At 32.4% G+C, this 21,594-nt stretch overlaps 1 protein-coding gene across 1 annotated transcript; it reads left to right on the top strand.

Annotated features, from left to right (window-relative positions):
• The first annotated feature begins 14 nt into the window (after positions 1 to 14).
• LOC120330975 (uncharacterized) lies at positions 15 to 19,926 on the top strand. The gene is made up of 10 exons (XM_039397973.2): positions 15 to 175; positions 876 to 959; positions 5,707 to 5,814; positions 6,326 to 6,409; positions 7,265 to 7,435; positions 9,818 to 10,005; positions 12,310 to 12,434; positions 13,753 to 14,014; positions 14,850 to 14,942; positions 15,933 to 19,926. The coding sequence occupies exons 2-10, from the start codon at positions 881 to 883 to the stop codon at positions 16,047 to 16,049; spliced, it is 1,227 nt and encodes a 408-aa protein (XP_039253907.2). The 5' UTR covers positions 15 to 175; positions 876 to 880; the 3' UTR covers positions 16,050 to 19,926.
• The last annotated feature ends 1,668 nt before the right edge of the window (positions 19,927 to 21,594 follow it).

Genomic DNA, 21,594 nt, shown 5'->3' with positions numbered 1-21,594 from the left:
GCCATGTGTATTTTTCAACAGAAATTATTTAATTAACATTGAATCATATATATATTGATATCTGTCCGTACTCTTTTGCATTCATCCGAACACCAACTGCAATTTCAGATGTTTGTATGAAGAAAGTTCAAATAGTCATATTTGTTCTTGCTGATAAAGCATTGTTGATAAACTAGTAAGTGTTAATATATTATTTAATTAACAGCAATGATTCTTATAATAATTATCACTTTCTCTTGGTTAACATAGACAAGCAGCTGTTGAATTCTTATTCACCATCCATGCTTGAACGTATCATTTACTTAGTTTTAGCTGGTAATTTCATCGTCTGTAGCTTGATCGTATTTTATTCACGGCCCTTACTCAGTCATAAGCCTGATCATCAATGGACTTTGATCTGAATAGTCGTGTTTGAGTAAAATGCATGATGTGCAAATGTAGTAAAATATTAGTTATCAATGAATTCCTAATTTTGCAGACAATTCTGAAGTTTACATTTCAAAAGTCGTTCTATTTATAATTTACGGATAAAATCATTCCACAAGCTGACCTTATTGTTGTTGTAGAATTTATTTTCATAACAGTATTGCCTCATGTAACTTTTCCTCAAAAATGAATTTTGTATTTTCTCACTAATTCTATTCATGATTTTGGAATATTTTTTTTTATTTTTTCATTCTTCCGCTTATTCGAATTAATTCAGGTATGATGAGGAAATGTATATTATCAATTAATATTGCTGACAAAAAATTTGTCAATCAAAATTTTGTTCATTATTTTGTGTTTGAAGAAATTTTTTGTATTTTGTTTGACATAGAGTCATTTTTTTGCTATAGCATAGAAATCAAATCCTTGTTGTGATGTCTTATTTTTAGAAACCATGAGTTATTACTCCAGTCGAAGTAATGTTCTCGGAGACCGAAGTCAGAGAAGCAGAGCTTTGAGAAAAGACACAAACGGTAAATGATTTATCTCTTATTATCACAAAGACGTTTCAATAATTATAACGTCAGTTTTTATAATGCTCCATCCTTTTCACCCTATCGGCATACAATACATTATGTACATAAAGTTAGTAGCAAATTGCATTCCTATGGGTTACATATTACTTCTAGTCACGCAACTGTTCTGATTTATTTACCTGAGGCAAACTAATATTACAGGTAAATAAATATTTTAGATGAAAAACTTGCTTTACTATCCCCATCCATAAATCAATACAAGTTTACTACTCTGGTCCTATGGCATTTAAATGATATTCAAAATGCAATATTTCATGCTATCTGCACGTCAAAGTTTTGTTCTCTTATACTAACTCTGTTCAACAAGCCAATATATGATTTGCAATAACCATCCCATGTCAAATATTTGTCCGGTTATTTGATGTGGTAATTTATTAAATTTGGTCTTATTCAATGTTTTTGAATATCTTTTTTGAGTTTTTTGTTCTTGTTCTGAAATGATTTAGGCAATTCACTGGTGATAGACTATGAAATTCTCTCTCCTACATTTTTTATATGTTTTTTCAAAGAAATCTTGTTCGACTCTTACTTTAACACTGGAATTCAAATTTAGGTATCACAATGTTGTGACAAAATATTGTAAGTTGTATGAGTTTTCTGAAATCATTCATTGTATTGTTTCGTACATTGTGCATGCATATTTGCGGGAAGAGTGTTCTTGTGAGTTGTCCGCAGAATCCTGCACATCATTGGGGCTAGTAATTAAACTCGTATTGAAGAGCCATTTCAAAACCCACGCGAAGATTTACCATTTTTTGCTCTAATTACAAATACCATTCAAATATGGCATAATGTTAGTACACATTGTAATCTGGAAATAGGGTATATTTAACTTCAAACTTCACTTTTGCATTTTCCATTTTATGATCTGTAAGTAATCTTTGGCATTCTATTCATAATTTGTCCTATTTTGTATATATGTCAAGTTTCAGTAAATAGCAATCCACGCATGCGGTTGAATAATTCACATTTTTGGGAATGTTTCATGACGACATCTTGAGATTGAGCGCATTTGTATGAAAGAAATCATTATATTTCTGTGTGCATTGTAGCGTGTAATAGTCATGTCTACATTTCTCACATACCTAATGAAATGTAATATTATATTTGAAAAATTCAGGAATATAGCTAAATGTGATAGTCGTTTTTATTCCATAAACAACAAATATTACCTATAGAGTATGATCCACTTGCAGTTTCAACAATTAATGAGTAACATGCTTTAGTGCCTTACTCTTGTCACGTTTGATTTTCCTGTTGCGATTTCAGCTCATAAAATTGCTTTTATGAATCTATTGTTTCCGTTAGAAAGTTTGGTTTTTTCTTCCCAATATGCCTACTGATACATTTTATACAGTGCTTTGTATACAGTATAAAACTGTATATAAGCATGCTGAGTTCGAGATCCCTGAAAGTGTAAGTTGATTTTGGTTTCATAATCAGCATAACACATTTAAATAGTCGATAAAAATAAATAAATAGAACCTTACAAAAGTGTGGTTTAAAACATACAGAATTTGAATAAAAATCTAATGACTACTAGTACCATCCATCGTTCATCACAGAAGACTATAAATAACTCTAGTAAAAACATTTTTTCCTTTTTTTTTATTTGAGCTATAGGCATGGCTCTTTCGTGATAGAGGAAACTGTCATGGCTTGTATGTATACAAACTTCTGGGCAGACGGAAGGTGGATAAATATCTTTTTAATACACTATTGATTTTAGAGACATTATGCATTTTGAATACGGTGACTACGGTTTGTGTCTAGTTGAAGTGCAATCACATCGTTAACATTATGCTCAGAACATTCTCCTGCATACTAAATCAATCTATGGTAACTATTAAATGTCATGCCCTATTTACCATTATTTACCGATAATCTCATAATAAGGGCTGAATTGATCGATTGCTTTCTACAAACAATTGAGGATTTTTTGTAAGCAAATATAAATATTATATTTTGAATCGTAGCAATATTTATATACACGGAAGATAAAAAATATTTCAAACAGACTGTATGGTATGCTTGACTGCATAGTCCATTTATTAGAAAATTCAGACTTCAGTAATCGAAAATCAAAGCTAGTGTTGAAGATGTCTAAATATTCTAAATTCAATCTCTAAAACAACTCCTATTTGGAATAATAACATTCAAGTATGTATTAATTCCTATTGCTTGTGAAGGAGTTGCTCTTGTAACTAGCAATTTGTTCCATCATCTCGATTCTTCAGAAAACACTCATTTCAATCTGATTCAACTAGGTAAATTATGTCAGTGTACTATAGCATTTGGTAAACTGTATTGCGCACATGCTGCAGGTATTCCTATGAGCATTATTGTTGCAATTCCTACTATCTTACCCATGATGTGGTGGACAGGTACGCTATGTATCCATATATTCCCTATTATCCAGTAACAAAAAAAATATGCAAATAAGTGGTTGTTTATGCAGTGACTTGTTCATAGCTGACGAAGTGGGGATTTTGGATTCAGTTAGATTCCTTAGTATTGACATTTTTATCACTTTAATATAATCTACCTTAATCTTGTTAAAAATCAATAACTCATTAAATTGATTTGGTTTTGTTCTCCCAGGTGATGATTGACGGTAGTAAAATAGTTTTGTTTTTAGGATTCAACAAAGAATATAGTTTTTTATGTATTTCCGTAATCTAATATGAAAAATATTGATTTTTTAATAATGAGAAGATTGTGGTTAAATTTTATGAGCATTATCAACAAAAATCATGTCCCTAATACACAGTTTAAAGTTTCTCTTGGAAGCATTTTTCCTCTTTGTTAATGATGATTTAAATATTCTGTGAGTCCCAAGTCTTCACAGATCTTTTCTTTGTTGGGTAGTTACAACATCACTTGTAGCATGATTTTGTGCATATCACTGCTTGTATTTTTTTTATTTTCACCTATTTTGATGATTTGCTACTACTATTTGCTATCTGTTTTATATTGATATTTTGGTGTGCAATATAGTATTACTACATGGTACTGTTCAGAGCCTACCTTGTTCGATTATTTGTAATGGTTACAATTCAGCAGGCCAATCTGTTCATTGTAAAATAATAAACAACAGAGCAATGCTCAAATTAACCATCACATTGTCAGCTGAATTCTGGGCAAATGTAAAAGGATTATCGAATACGAAATGTCATATCAAGGTATGCCGTGAATTATAAAAACCAGCAAAATTTGCAGTGAAACCTCTAGATTTTGTAGTCAATTTAAACAGAATGAAAGTGATAGTCTTCCAGCGACTCCTCTCGTCTTCTAGTGCTGAAAAATTTGAAACCCAACTTTCGGGGGTATCAGTCTCTCACAACCATGACAAGAACAACAACAATTTCTGTTCAATAAAAATAACGTTAATTTAATGTTAATCATAAAATTCGATAACGATTATTAAGTCGTTGCGGTTAAACTTAACATTAAGATGTTGTTTTTTTCATTGCAAATGGTCATTTTTCAACAGAATCATATATATTATTCCATATATAGGCTAATTTGAATTAAAAATCATGAACAGCATCATAACTTAAATTATAATCAATTGCTTGAAGGCAATTTGTCAATCAATTCAATTTTATCATGTCTGGTACTTGTGTGGGTTTTGCCAAATTCAAACACAGTCTGTCTGGTATAAATTGCATATGCATTACTTAAGTATATGCTTTGAGTATTGAGGCCCTAACATACCATTATTCATTTACATTACTTTAATTGTAGATCAGTTGAACAAAATTACCACATTCATACAATCTTACTCACCAAATTTGCAATTATCTATAATTTTTATTTGCCTCTGGGCATGATTACATTTCATGTTGCGCAATTGTTTTAACCTTGTATTAACATTATCAAATTTATATCAGATTTATGACTTATACCTTAACTTAATAGCAGAAAATAAACATAAAATAAACAGCCATTTTCAATTTTTCGAACTTCAAACCCTTTTTGTTTCGGGATTTCTCTATATGAAAGGGTAACTTATGTGAAAGAATCTTTGCTACTGGTATTACAAATACAAAACTTTACTCATGAAAATGTTATCTGCTCATAAAATAACCATATAAATTAGAAATATATTGTCATGACTAGACTTAGCGTTAACATCCAATCAAAGATGCCCGAATCCAATATTCAAATCAATTCAAAATTTATTAATATTCAACATACCGTAGTTAATTCTTGCTTTTAGGAAAAATTTGGAATATTTTCATATGGAAATATGTCAGACAGAAAATAGACTTCATTCAATTTCTGACAATGTAGAAAAATTTAAAAAAACATAGCTTATAATGCTATTGCATTTATTGATGTACATGGACATTGAAACAAAGTCAGAATGTATAATGTACGTTACTAAATTCAGTTTTCTGTGGAAATAATCCATTTTGAAATATTTCTAATATTTGAAAATAGTATTATAGAATATATCCGGAATTGTAAATAATTTAGTTATGGCCATTTCTGCATCACAGTAACAGATATAATTTGAAAAAAGTTAATTGTAAATAGATAATTTGTCTTGAAAAAGGAAATCTATTATTTTAAGGTATTCTATTCAATCAATTCAATTAATCTGGAACAGTTTTTGCTGTTTGATATCGCTATACAAATTTGATGTAAAAATTTTAATAGTGTTGCATTGTATTTCTAGGAGTTGAAAGTAACACGAATGGAAACAATAACAGCAGTGATGTGTCGAAAGGTATCGATTCTTATATCAACAACTATGCAAGAAGTACAGGAGATCATTCACACAGAAGTATGATGAATTTTTAATGTGTGCATACATGAAATCTGACATTATTCTTTGTAGATTCTTATAGTTACAGATAAGACCACAGGGTCAAAAGTGAGCATCGAAAAAAAAATTTATTTTGATTTTACATAAGAGCCACCTGCACATTATGTTTGGTATTTATTTTTTCTTGGTCTTTTGTCATCCCTCTGAACAAGACATTGTAAAAGCGTTTACTGATATATAGTTTTGTTTTAGAACAGTTTTTCCCAACTTTTAGAGCACAACCTGAAAATTATTTTTGGTCGCTTGTATTTTCACAGCAAAAATACTTGAACATCTATTTTGTTAAGTAAAGCCTGTTTTGCGTGTTTTCAGAATGTAATTGTATTAGAACATGTAAGTTTCCAATTAAATTTCATGCTGAAAGTCCTATGCAAGAAAAATAATATACCATGGTTTTGTTTTTATACAGTATGTAGACAATGTTGCCCAAGCTTTCAAATAGATTTCAATACCTTTTTTTTTATTACAGGCAACCGGTTATCTACCAGTGGACCAAGAAAAAAGTCTTCTCTTGTGGAATCCATGGCAGCCAATTTTGAGCAAAAAAAGAAAGGTAGTATTATTTTATTTAGTTGGTAATGCTAGTATTAAGTAAGTATGCAATTTTGCAGGTTAAGCAGTTATTGGAGTATATGCCAAGCTGGCGTTTAAGCATTACAAAAAAATATCTGAATATCTAATGAACAAACTATGAATATGACATCGTGAGATATTTAAACTACTTATTGGGATCGTTGATTTGAGGTATTCAAATCCAATGCCCACTACCTTACTAAAAGTAAAAAAATTGGTAGGCAATGCCAAATCAGGAAGAGTCTAGTTTGTCAAAAATGAAGTAGTTCCCCACATAGCAATAAATGCTTATACGGAGCCTTGTTTGAAGTGGTCTGCATATGAAAGCATCATAAAAAAAAATGCCTGTTTCAAGGAAGGCTCTGTGTGGAACAACTCTGCTTTTAGGTGACTAGGGTTCTTTCTGCTTCGATATAATCCTAATATCCGTGTCATGTGATGCACAGGAAGTTTCTGTCTCTGTTTTTACTTGCTTCAAAGTTTATTTTATTGATTACTGCATATCTGTTACATCAAAGGGAAAATGTATCTTTCATTTTCTTCAAATTCAAAAAAATTTCATTCTTTTTTATTGTGTTTTATTCTACTAAATACCCATATGTAAGATACTCGTTAATAACGTCATATTATTGCAAATCTTAAAAATTACCTTTATATTCACTTGAGTTTGAAAACTAAAATCTATCTGAAAAAAAATGATTTTTAGTATATTCAAAAAAAATCTTTCTTTTAGTATTTCTTTGATATAAAATATCTGCATGAATCATAGACCATATGTAATCGAAGAAATTCAATTTTCAAGTTAATTTTACATTGATGGAACAATTATTTTTAGAATCATCAAACTCCAGTCAGACGTCATCAAGTGCGAATAATAAATCTATTTCACTTAATAAAGTAGAGAATACACCGGTTGTCATGGGTTTACCTCCACCAAGTCCAAAAACAAAAACTTCACCTCAGAAATTAGAAAACGGAACATCATTACAAATTGAAGAAGAAGAAGGTAATGTATAAAAAACTAAAAGTAATAAATACATGGGATAGCAAACGACACCGTGTAGCAGTGTTTCTCATGCGATACCGTGTAGCAGTGTTTCTCATGCAGGGCCCTCAGCCAACCTAGGAAACCAAGAAGGGGTTTTCTGTGGGCCACGGGCAAAGGCCGTTGTATAACAATCCCGATAACCACATTGATTTAAATTTAAAGTAAATAGAATGTTATTTCTTTACTACTTTGACTTTAATGCTTTCATTTGATGGCTCTTTATTATTAAACATGGCACGTAAAATAACTGATCGAAATGTCTTGATAGCAAAACCAGGTATTTTTCTAGATGAGCGAGGGGCCATTGTGAATGTTTGAGAACTACCTTACTACTGTATATAATTATAAAAATATGAAATGTACTATAGAATCAACTTTTCATTTTTCTTTGTTGTTGATAAAACTTTGATGAGCATTTTTTTACTCCTGATATGTGACACACTCCTTTATAGCTATCGTATATTTTTCTCTTTGGAGTAATTCTATTGCAATAAAGATCTAACTGGTGAAAATTCATCTGGCTTATTATCAAACAGTAATCAAAAGTGTTGAAATGACTTTTAAATCTATATTGTTAAATATACTTCAGTCACAGTGACATTGAAATCTCACTGTCTCATCAGAGGCGGCATTCAGAGCAAAACAAATTATCAACTTTCCTATACCTAAACTTTTTTATTATTTTCTAATTATCTCTCTTGTTAATCTCTAATTTTTGCACTTAATTGATATTTTAAAAAGCATTCGGATCCAGTAAATTCAATCCTTTTCATCTGACAATTTCATGCCTGCACTCTGAATAAGGCTCAGTACAAGTATCCACTGATATTTACATTTAGAAATCTCATTGCCCGTCACACCAATATATTATTCTGTTTTTCATTTTACCGGTACTTTTTAGAAAAAAAAAAACATGAATTCCTATTAAAAACAGAATTCTATTTCAGAATACCATCTGGTAGTCATTGATATTTATACCCTCCTAAATCTTTGATAAAAAAGTTTTTTCTGCCCTCAATGACTTTGAATGATGGAACCTCAAGCATACCTCAGATAGCAAATGAGAGATATTGAGCTAAATTGGGTTGAGTATGTCGCACCACAGTAATGCATTACCTCCTCCATGACGCAAAGCATTTTGTTATTCGCTTGCACCTTTCAGCTCCAGTATCGAGAAAATACCTTTACTTCACCACCAGTGTAGAGGGCTTACCTATCTGGAAATACTCGCTGGATTAGCTAGATCTACCAAGTATGGTCCTAATAAAAGGTAATCTTTGTATCACCATTTCCATGCTTGGTAAATCAACATTTCTCAACGGCTTATTCCCTCCGAATATGCAGCTGTCAGTATAATTATAAAACGGTCATGGTTGTTGCTCATGTAAGATGAAATGAATATTGTTGCATTATAATGTCTGAGAGAGGTAATACACAACGAACATTGTGATCTTTTTGTATGATTATTTAGAGCTCTATTTACTGCTGTAGATTAAGTTAGGTAATACTAAAGTAGTTATTCCTATACTGCTTCTAGGTATTGCACATTTGCACTAGGTGTAATGTTGTCTAGAAACAACATGTATGCAGCGTCAGTATCTATTAGCGATGTTCACGTCCAAATGGTTTGATATTCTAGAATTTCCTCGTGCAATTATTTTTGAATTTGCATATTATATCTATTTGGCAACAAGTCATGATCAATTTTTTTGAATTTTTTTTTAGCATGAATCATTATTTTAGTGAAAAAAATGTAATATTCGCTTGAATAACAGCAGTCAGTTCTCTGGATTATGGCATTATTTTTGAATGTATTTTTTTTTTAAATTGTTTTGGATATCTCTTGGGCCTTTAGCCTAATATGAAGAATAGTGTTAGTTTTTCTCCAGTTATATGGGTATTCTTTTGTTGCTTATTTGTTCGCCAGCCAAATGTTAAATACATTTGTGTGATACTTGAGGCATTGTTAGGCAGGTTACCTGATAGATAAGGAATGTGTATGCGTAATGGGATTGATGAATTGAAATCAATTTTAAAACTTGTATAATGATAGTTGTATAATTTTACTACCTATTTTATTCCTTTATAAAAACTAGGGTTACCATACGAACAATATATTGCATTGAATTATGTTAATTGTATGTGTCTTTGTTTTTTGGTTTTGTAAGATTATAGTAGTCTAAACATACTTCAATTTTATTTGGAAAAGGTTTATCTTGAGAATTCAGATAATCAAAAATATTTTATTCAATTAGTATATTGCTCTTGCCTCAAAGTTTTTTTAAAAATCGTCAGGTGTTAATCTGTGTGAGATCTCTATTTTCTGTTTATAACATCTAGATGTTCCGAGTCCGTCACAGTCTCGAGCAAGCAAACCAAGCTCGAGTGCAAGGCGAGGTAAACAACAAAGAGAAAAACGAATGTTGAGACAAAAACGTCGGAGTACAGGAGTCGTTCGTTTAAAAGATGACGATGATGAAGAAGTTAAAAAGGAAACTCCAGAAGAAAATACAAAAAAAGATGAAAAGGTTTTATTAAGTTCATAATTTTTATGAAATAGGAGTTTGGATTAAATTGTTAACTAAGAACCTGCTTATTTCTTCAAGTATTAGTAGAAGTGCTTATGATGTCAGCGCGGATCGGCTGACTTCTTACTTCATAACTTCTATTATGTTCTACATACATGCTTCTCAACTGGGGTTAATGGACCCCAGTGATTTTCACATAAATATTTTAGGGTTTTTTGAGCTTTGCATGCATACGTTGAAAACAAAATTGCAAATTTGAACTTCCGACACTTGTCGTTTTGGTCTAGTTAGCGAGAGAATGCAAACCTGGCGTACTGGCATAAGCCAAGCTATAAGTAGCGTAAGATCTTATTAATACGAACAAACTTGTTTATTCACTTGAAGTTGCAAACTCATTCAAGTTACGATTCACTACTGTTTGTTCTAAAACGTATCACAGAAAAGCAGTTTTCATGATAGGAATTGTTTTTAGTAGAGACTACTTGTACTTAACAGAGGGGTTCATAGTACTGTTTTGAACCAATGAATTACATCTGCAGCACCCAGCCATATAGTAATTGGCAGGACAAGGAAGTCAATAAGCCAAGCGACCGCGATATAGGTTATTCTTTCCTGTTTATAATTTATCAAATCCGATAATAATATTAATGTAAATATTTCAAATAAAATTTATTCATTTTAGAGTTTAATTTCGAAATTTGAAACTATTATATCATAGTTTTGAGTCCTGTATTTGGGCGAATGGTTCATAGTAGTGGCAATACCAAAAAACCCTTATGGCCATATAGCCAGATCTGAAGCCCAGCTAGCTGTATGGTAAAACTAAAGAGCCAGAGCTGGAGCTACAGTTTGAATATATACATATTTTATGGAACATAAGGTGCACTTTGAATTCTTGTTTTCTCAAAAAAAACCTTATAAGCAGGTGCGCCTAATGTATGGATCAGGGAGTGCTTTATGTTTTATTTCCTACACCCAAAACCAGTACCAATAAGATTCCAATCTAAGCAATTTCTTGACAGTATTGGCGTAAAATACGGTATGGGGCTCCGAAGCCATTGTGATGTCAAACCAGATCCCAAGCTCTGTCTTGAATGAGTAGCTGTAATTCATCTTGTGATTATTCATTCAAAGATTGGAACACTACTGATAGAATAAAATAAAGAATATCTTAATCTTTGTTTAATTCCCACGTTTTATTCAGTGTTATGAACATATTGAATCATATTCAATTGATTATATAGATAGATGGGTAATTGATTTTTAATACTCAGATTTACGGGTATTGTTTTTCAATATTCATGATCTTTACTTTGTTATAAACAGCTGTATTGATTTTTGTTGATGACATTGCAGTGAAGTAATGTTATGATTACTTCACTGCAGTCACACTTTCCTTTGTAAGATGGAGTGTTAGCAGTGAATATTCTATTTTTTCAATATTCTATATATTTCAACAACTTTCAAATCTAATTTCTTGTTCTTTGTTTTGAGAGATTCCTTTATTGTCTTCAGATTGTAAAGTACGATTCCACTACTAAATGTTAAGTTGTCCAACGGCCCAAATAAATATTCATATATATATATAATATATAGAATATGTTATATATATACTGCCTTCTAACTGATTAGAATAGCTGTCCTCCTTTCTGCTACGGCATCCTCGTATTATATGCTGCGTACAGATCCACCTGCTCCAAAGCATATGATAAGTAGTTGTTCCTGCAGAAAATCCAATTGTTGTGAACTTATCATTTTGTGTTGTCAATTTAACGGTGAAGGAGCTGTGTAATATCTATTGAAATATTCAATCGAATCGAATATTAAAATTACTGTAGTCATGACTCGTGGTGGATAGTAAATTCTTGGCTATATGATTAGTTTTTTTCGAAAATTTATCATTTTGAGCCTTTTGTGACTTATAATCAAACAAAACCGCATTAAATTTCTGGCACAGTACAAAAGTACAAAATCAAACATATAAATAATCCTGCCTAATAATCCTTCCGTCACTATGAGTTTACAATCCTTTGTTCAAAGAATATGGCCAATTTTAAAATACATTATTCAATATTCCATATTTGAAAATATTCTTTTAGAATGTGTTGGGAATAGTAAATTGTTCTGTTTTGGCCGTCCCTGTTGACAATAAAATAGTTATGATCATTTTAAACCAATTTTACAATGAACAAAGTGTTATTTTGTATTGTTAGATCCTGAACTCATACAGTCATACATCCAGTCACACCAAGGTGTCTAATTTTGCTAGATTGAGAATTAAACTACAATATTTTTTAACGACAGGATGATGAAGTAACAAGGAAGTCAGAAACACAGAGAAATACGTTGTCAAACGAACTGTCACCAAATTCATCAACAAGTGGTGGAAGTACTCAACTTGATCGTTCTTATGTTGAACGAACAGAAAGGTATAGATCAGGGTGGTCCAAGGTTGTCGGCTCCACGGGCCACAAAATTATTTTTGCATTGTTTGCGGGCCACAATAGTGCCAAGAATAGGTAAACAGTGCAATACAAAACAAACACCTTTATTGGGCAAACACATAGTTATCAAGCATAGCCATTCTAGGCTAATAGAATCCGCATTCGATTCTTAGTTTTCTACGATGCCTATATTCTTTGCATATATTCCCGACCAAAAAGTTAGAAAGCCAGATAACAATTCAGACTGCCAAGCACATCATTCAACTCATTCAACAACGCTAGTTTCCCCAGCTATCCATAACACTTTTTAACTCGGTGACATTAGTGATGACAATATGTCAAAAGATTTTTCTGATTAATTTTATGACGAAACAACACGAAATGCGATTTTTTGATTACTCTCCGAATGTGACGCGACCACAGATATTGGAGCGGCGGGCCTGGGCCACCCTGATATAGGTAATGTTGTAGGAACTAACCGCAAGGTTGGTATTGGTATGTTGCTCGGGTTCAATGGCCTTATGCAGGAGTGTGCAACAGTCGACTTGTGGGCCACAACTCGGCCTTCCATGCTATGTCCCTCGTCAACACTCAAATTTTTCCCGTCAAGCATAAAATCCTATTTTGACAGTTTATGTTTCAAAATGCGCTCACATGGGTAAATATTTATAATGTTTTTTTCCCCCTGTCGCTGAGTTGAATCTTTTGTCGTTTTGCATGGTGCCTTTATTACTGTACGGCTAAGCAACACTAACAGTCTTATGCCCAAAAGCATGATTTGAAAAGTAAGAATATTAATGAAGGGAACTTTAAGCAGGGTAAACAGTACTATATCATAATACGTATAGAGTTTAAAACTTCAAGCAATCTGCTAACAAATAGCGATTACCATACCTGAATATCAAGTGGGTTCCTACCATGCACACTTATAAGGCACTTTCACCTTAATCAATTTTAAATTTCCGGTAATTAAAAGATGGAAAAGGTTGCTACTATCACTTTTTGTTTTGAATACTACAGGCCTGATATTTTATGTGAAATTTTGATGGTTTTTATAATTCACGGGCACAACTTCGTGTAAGATTCATATAGGATTTTACAGACAACTGCTGTGGCTATATTAATCATTTGGCTGTCGTGTCCATGTATTTGGGCATTGCTATTTGTTACTTCACATCACACACTATACTGTATTACCGTACTGAATTTAGATCATTTCACAGACATGATTTTTTCCTTATACCAGTCAGGTTATTTATAAAAATATATGATTTCAACAATGTATTAATTTTTAAAATTACAGACCACGAAATTATGACACAAGTGCGAGTCAAGCATCATCATCGACTACTTTTAAGGGTTCATTAAAATCTAGCACAACATCTGCAACGTATGTTACGCCTTCACATTCTCATCAATACAGTGATAACGTTTTCTTATCTCCTGATAAAGAAGAGGAAAGCAATAATAATATTTCACCTAATTCAACAACTATGCCTATGTTAAATTCTTCCAGAAGAAGAGGAAAACGGTCTTCTACTGAAAAATCACAACTTGAAGTTAATGTAGGATTTTATTTTATCAAAGATATGTTTTGAATTTGGGATTAATACATAGTTTGTCTCTTGTTGTTCATGAGTATTTAGTTTCTGATAGTCTCAAGTTTTATTGAAGTAATTTTTGATTGAAGCTTTTTAAGTTTATGTTATATGTGGTTGACTGAGAGCTCTCATTTGTTTGCTGTCAATGTAGCCGCTGGCGAAAAAAAATCTTGATTTTCGTGATCATAATGACTGGACTGCTGTTTCGTGATCGAAATTTTATTGTCTTGTAAAGTTGTAATGAACCACCCTGATGCTAAATGTTTTCAGTGCCTCGTGGCCGCCCATAACTTGGTACTCCTGTAGTGTGTGTACCAGGTTAGGGCATAATTTTATTTGGATTTTCCTTATTTTAGTTATAATACGAGTTCGGGGGCTCTCTGTGTTAGCCAAGTAAATATACCCCCTGCCCATAGGTTTCAGTCACTTTACACAACTTGATGTATAGTAGGCGAACATAATTAGATACTTCCATATTGGTACACACACTTTTGGAGCGCCCATGACTTTGCTCTGAGATACGTCTCCTCCATTCCTCAGTGAGTGTGCGTGAACTTGCTTTATTTAAAAAGAAATCTTCTTTGACATTAGCCTTGTCTATCTTACAAATGATTCATTGTGTAATTACTATTAGTTTCACCAAGTTTTTTTGTATGATTTATCATGCTAATTAAAAATTCGTTTTAATTAGTAAATTCCTCTGTATGTAGGCTACCTATGATTGTATCTAATAATATTGCTCTCAATTACAAATAAACCCACAAAGTACTTCAATTAAATGTTTGGCTTCAATTCACAGGGGAAACGTGAAATAGATGAACTTCGTGAAAAACTGTCGACTGCAGAAAGTACTATTGCTAAATTAACTAAGGAAGTTGGGAATATGGATATTGTAAGTTGATTTAAATCTTAAATTCGCATTCCTATGATTTTCACATATTTGTATTTGAAGGTCATGTTCTTGGTCAAATTGGCTGAACTTTGAGTGTTATTGTGAGATTATAAATATTCTGTCATGCATTGGTGTATAATTCCATTATTTCTCTCTTGCTGTCAACCTTTTCACGGACAGTTTCGACTTGTATATTGCTGCTGGTATGAATAGGTATTAATTAATGCAGTGCTTTTTTCCCATCGTGACCCACTTGGTACGGCCAAATGTTTTCGCTACCGAGACACAAAAATAAAATAGAATTTAATAATATAGAAAATATCCAACTATAGTAACAATACTTTTAATGAGATTGATGTGATTCTTTTTTCTCCTTCAAAAAAAATACCGAATCTTGGCTCAATTTCGGTGATGGTGGGTCACAGTACTGATTTCAAAATTTGATCAATATTTTGTTCCAACATGAGTTAGTGTCAGAAAAGATTTACCGCAACCCCCCATCCACAACCCACTGGGAGGTCAGGAACCCCAGTTTGAATAATAATGATTTATAACTAATACTGTTCATGTACTGCTATTATTTCAAAACATACAGTTCTTTTATCCAAATTCATCTTGTCACTCTGTGCTACACCTTATAATAAGGAGTTGTGCACTGCACAACAGGGTTTCGGAGGGGGATTTAAACCAGATTCCAAGTTCTGAGCCATTTCATTAATGACTCCATCCTCCTGGTTTACAAAAATTTCAACTTTGACAATCTGTTGTCTGTTGAAAATATCAACATGAAGCTTTTACATTGTTAGATGTAGGAAATTCGACAACCGATAACTTCACCTTTTAAGCCTTAATCCCAATGCTCGGAGTTCATAATTATGACCCTGATATCAATAAAAGCATGGTGAACTCCCGATTTCACAGTCGTTCAGCGCGGCATTATAGAAAAGTAATGAATCTTCCAATGTTTAAACTTGATTAAATTTACTTCAGGAACTTCAAAAACTTGAGGAAGAAAATGGACGTTTACATGTTGAAAATAAAATGCTGGAAGACGAGAATCGTTCCATGTTGATGGTTTTAAAAACCATAAGAGAAAAATCAAACTGAAAATTTTTGAATATTATTATTAAGTTTTCAACGTAAACGCCAGTGTCTGAGGGAAGAGTTCTATCCAATGGATGGCAAATTACTAGTTTATTCATTGTGGGTATTGTTTTGCAGACAGAATAATATATGCTTGTTTTCTATTGATATTATTCTGTCAGCGTAGCACTCAATTAAAAAAGTTTTTGGTCAGAGTGTTTATATTTAATTGTCTGTACTGAACTGAAAAGTGTTGACTTGGTGCTTTTTTGAGCTTTTCTCACAACATACACAAAATTTTCCCAGTTTTCATAAGCTATCAAATTATGTAATATATGCAAGATTGCCAAGCTATGTCAGGTCCACCAGGTTTGGGCCACTTATTTGCTTGTCCAATGCCTATGTCCAATATGATGATTTTTGTATATTTTTGAGCAAACCGGATGGATTTCAATATGTAATTATCTGATTATTTTCCTGTGAACAATGCATTTTACGAATAGGGTATTTCCGAATCGCTTTTGTGTTCCAGTGATTTTAGCTCGCAAGTTAAACTTAGAGCTACGATTAAAGTGTTTACCTAATGCAGTTTATTCCTGCCTGTCTGTATACTGTTCTCTCACTATTTTAATTAGATCGGCGCTTTGCACTTGTATCCATACTGCCATAGTTTCATCTATTTCCCTGTACACTGGTGTTGTTACAAAGTGACCCAAGAAGAAGAAATCCATAAATTTCTTTTTTACTTCCACGAAAATGAAACCAAGTGAGTGATTGACATTTTTGCGCAACAGATTGCAAGTCTATCTCTATTGCTAAGGTGGTTATTTAAAACTTATTTCAGAAAGAACGTGAATTTTGTGCAAAATGTCCTAAATTTCTGAAACTTTTGGGTATAATCATACACGAACAGAAGTGTAGACATAATTGAAAAATGTACTCAATTTTTGTAGGAGTAATTTAACAGTATATGGGTTTGGTTTTTGGGGTCAAGTCACCCTTTAGTTATATTTGATTTGTTACAATCATAGGGTTAACGAAACTTGACTTGAATCTTTATTTGACCAGGTGATGATTTTTGCAAATAAAAAAGCGATTCTAAATTCCTAAAAATATTCTATATTTGGCTCTGGTTTGGCTTGAACAATTTATTAGAAATCTTTGTTTCTAAATATGTTAGTTGATTGAAATATATGCTTTCTCTCTTTCGCTGTCACTCAAAATGTCAAACAGAAAAATATGATTAAAAAGATCCGAATACATTTGGAATTATTTATATTCAACTGGAAATTGGTGTTGAGTTCGGTGCTGTTGCTAATATTCAATTTTATGTTGTGTATTTGAAATAATAATATCAGAGGAATAATTTATTTTGCTATTATGACATGCTTGCAGTTTTATCCCTTAGAATGCAGTATACTATGTTTCAATGTAGTTGAATCCAGTAATGTTTAACTATGCCTATTGCCAGTAAATCTGTATGCAATGAATGCAAGGATACTGAAAAAATAAAAATAAAAACAGTTCAACAAGAGAAATTCAAAATTTTTCTCTATTTATTTCAACATACATTTTGTTTATATCTGAGTTTTCAAAATTTACCAAATAACATGAAATCTTAGTATTAGCTTTTAAAATGAAAAATTGAAATATTAGACATTACAGTGAGTGCTCTCAATATTTAAGTTTGAAAATACCTATAAAATAGTGTTTTTTTATATTTTTACTCATTATATGCTGGCTAATATATTTTCATGAAGATATATTCAAGAAGCTTAAGTCTCCCGATAGATGATTTTTGTTGGAGAGAATATAGAATTGGACAATAATCTTAACGCCATCTCCTATCTTGAAATGGGATTTAGCAAGAACTTTTTGCACAATATATGGTGTATGCCTGTTTTCAAGTGATAAATTTTATTTTATCTGAATAATATCTTTATTATTTTAAAAGTGTATTTTTGCATTTTCAGGTGCTAATAAAATAATAGCACATAACTTTTAGTAAATGTATTTTCATACCTCCTGTAATACTTTTAAATCTTGCCTATCATGAGTAGTTTTTTATTTTCATTCCACTCAATAAGTTTTAGCTTTTTGTTTTTGTTCGGTGCTATATTTTAAGTATGCTTTAGACCAGGGTGGTCCAAGGTTGTTGGCTCCGCGGGCCACAAATTTATTTTTTCATTGTTTGAGGGGCCACAACAGTGCCAAGAATAGGTTACCATTTACCAGACATAGCCATCTCAGGCTAATAGAATCCGCATTAGATTTTTAGTTTTCTATAATTCCTATATTGTTAGCATATATTCCCGACCAAAAAGATAGAAAGCCAGATAATAATTTAGACTGCCAAGCACATCATTCAACTTCGCCATTTGCCTCTGCTAGCCATAACACAGTCAATTCAGTGACATCACATTAGTGATGTAAGAATATGTCAAAAGATTTTTCTGATTAATTTTATTACGAAACAACACGAAATATGATTTATTGATTACTCTCCGAATGTGACGCGGGCCACAGATAATGCAGCGGCGGGCCACGTGTGGCCGGCGGGCCTGGGTTTGGACCACCCTGCTTTAAACAATCTCAGATGAGTTTTTCAATAACATTCGGTGGTGTTATCATTTTTGTGTATTTGAAAAGGGTTATCGTGGATTTTATTTTTCATCGGAAAGTAATTTGGTTCGATAAATCACGAATTTTATCATAAATGGCCATTTCTATATTGTATCCAGGGATGGACAAAACCGAATATTCCACTCTTCCGAATACATTCGAAATTCGGGGCAAGTTCATGTGGAAAATTTACATAAATCACTTTATCATCATGTTGATCATATCTAAAACGACATAAATATGAAGGTGATTGTTTACTCTGTGTTGTTTGTTATCAGTTGAGATATCATATGTTTTGATCTGCTTGTCTGACGGCTCGCAATCTGCAATTTTCAAATAAAACATTCTAAATTATTACTAAATTCAACATTTTTTATTTTCGAATAATCTAATCGTTTTGGACACCTCTGTATACCGCCATTGGCTTTTTGAGAGTTTGCTAAGAAAGTACCTACTATTGATGATGAATCGGATTTCATAAAGTGAATAAAATTCCAAATCCACCAATAACATCTTGACCACTTCAAATTTTTCTTGACAAAAATTTTTTTTGAAACTTATTAGAAGATGTTTCAAATTTATAAGATGCTCATTCTTTTTTTCAGTTTTATGCATCAGTTGATTTAGCATTCAGTAAAATACAAGTGATTTATTGTCACAGCCGTTTGGTACTTAATGGTGTCCAATTTTTTCCAAATCAAATCAGTCCAAAATTATTATAAATTTGATTTTTATAAATTCATGAATCAGAAATATTTCAGCATACTTCCCTCACGGTTGACCAAATACGCCTTCATTTGTTTTCCGAAGCTTGTAAAAAAAAATCCTGCCCCGCTTTTCCAACTTTATGACATATTGAATATTGTAAGTTCTTGGTATAATATGGCCCAATTCAACATATATATTTTATATTGGAATATATATATATATATATTTAGAATTTAATAGTAGATCGTTTGGTTCTCCAAGTATTTTTATTTCTTTACCTGCCCTTTGAAATAAGTTTCACAACATATTAAGATATAATTAGAAAATGATTTATTATTTTGCGGAGGAAGCGGTGTATCGATCCCCAAGTTTCAGTTTTTTTTATTTCGATCCTATTTGACGAGTATTATCTTTAATCCTAATTAGTATCTTTACAAATGCAAACAATACCTACTTTTTACCTTGTTTGGTATTTGTTTATATGTCCTCCATGTCCTGATTTATTCTCCAATACATATTCCTGCCTTTGCATTCTTTACTAATGATGATTAAATAAAAATTATGTTTATTATTTTTGTGTTCTATTCAATTGACAATTGCACTACTTGGCGCATTGTTTATTCCCAGCAAGTAGATTCATGTTGACGATACATAGAGCACATCGCCCGGTGTAGGCAAAACGATGTGATCAACCCGAAAATCACAGATGAACTTACGCTGACGATATGTTCAACACTATTGAAAAGAATCTGGAATGGTTCCTCGAGCATATCCATAGATTAAAAATAGTACTGTTAGAAAAGCCTTTTGTGACAACCGTCGTCCTAGAAGATGAGCAATCATCTACTCGTATATATTCGGTTAAAAAGGCTGCGGTTAATCTCTTCTTTAATTCAAGTTATCCCATGTACGAACATTCAGTAGTTCTTTGAATAGAGCTAGAACTTTGTTTTTGGAGAAAAGGAGGCAAATTTGACGTCTAGTAAATAGTTGTGCTACGAAAATATTTTAAACTACAGCACGCAACGGCCTCGATCCGATTGCGCGTACTACTGCTATACGTTATGTTCGAGGACTTGTGAAAAAGGACATAAAATTTTGAAGGTCCCACGTGTCAAGGTTAGCCCTGAATTATTGAAGACGATTGTCTAGTCGCGTTTTCAATGGAGTTTTTCTATAATTCATAACGTCGCCAAATAACGTTTTGCTTGCTACTCTTGCTATGCTCTTATATATCTTCAATACCCATACTTTCTGGAAAAATAGAAATTAGTCATCGATATCAGCTGTTCAGGCGAAATATACAAGACTAAATATAAACAAACAATAAAACTTCGTTCTATTTGATAGCGTTGAAGATGGGCAGAAATTTTTTACGTTGAGTAATCCGGCGTCCATGATCAAGTGATTCGGTGTCATTCGCTTCAACCTACATTCTATTGAAATCAAGAATTAGCCTATTTGTGTATTTTCACAAACGTTTTACTATACTTCAATTGTTTTTCCTATGTTTAAAACTGAGTTTATTACAGGAATAACCGAGTATAAATATGTCTTTGTTAGCTGCCAAGTGCAATTCAGTACTTCACATATCATCCAATGAATTTCGAGACTGATACGCCACAGTTCAACCGCAACATTTTTGGTAAAATCATTACATGGTTTCCATGCTTAGCGACTTTGTCCTGATACAATATCGAATATTATTAAGGGGCGTTAAATGATTAATATCTTTTTATTTCTCAGTGTATTGCATATTGTATTTGCAGGCTTATTCGTGACATAGAGATGAAGTGTATGAACAGAGATATAATATTATCATGCAAGATTTTTTTTACAATTCCTTTGAATGAAAATATATTACTGTTGTGCTTGTATTTAGTAGTTCAAGCATCAACTACCTCCATGCAAAATAGTGTTTGCTTGCTGATAAAATATAAGGTAGTAGTTTTCTCTTTCATCTTGAGGAATTGAAAATTTGCAATAGATTGATCCGTGTATGGGGATGGGACATATATATTTATCCCGGGGGAAAAAGGGCCATTAGACGGCTAAATCATGTGGCAAACCATGACCTCTCTACCGGTCTATGTTGGATATGGGATTAGTTAGCCAGTTATATGTTTGAGATGCATGGACTTGGTAGTGGAAGAAGTCGTAACCGACCAGCGGTTACCGTGAACCACCCTACAGCGAGGAGTCTAGCAATACCCTCGCACATATTACGTACATTGAAAGG

The sequence above is a fragment of the Styela clava genome, chromosome 6 (assembly GCF_964204865.1).
Source record: "Styela clava chromosome 6, kaStyClav1.hap1.2, whole genome shotgun sequence".
Taxonomy (NCBI): domain Eukaryota; kingdom Metazoa; phylum Chordata; class Ascidiacea; order Stolidobranchia; family Styelidae; genus Styela; species Styela clava.
The sequence above is the reverse complement of the archived record's forward strand: the minus strand, read 5'-3'. Positions and strand labels throughout refer to the sequence as shown.

Bases quoted from the DNA above. Each gene is read 5' to 3' on its own strand.
- LOC120330975 (XM_039397973.2), top strand. From the start codon at position 881: ATGAGTTATTACTCCAGTCGAAGTAATGTTCTCGGAGACCGAAGTCAG. The intron at 5,815-6,325 runs GTATGATGAATT...TTTTTATTACAG, and splicing joins AGGAGATCATTCACACAGAA to GCAACCGGTTATCTACCAGT. The intron at 7,436-9,817 runs GTAATGTATAAA...TATAACATCTAG, and splicing joins ACAAATTGAAGAAGAAGAAG to ATGTTCCGAGTCCGTCACAG.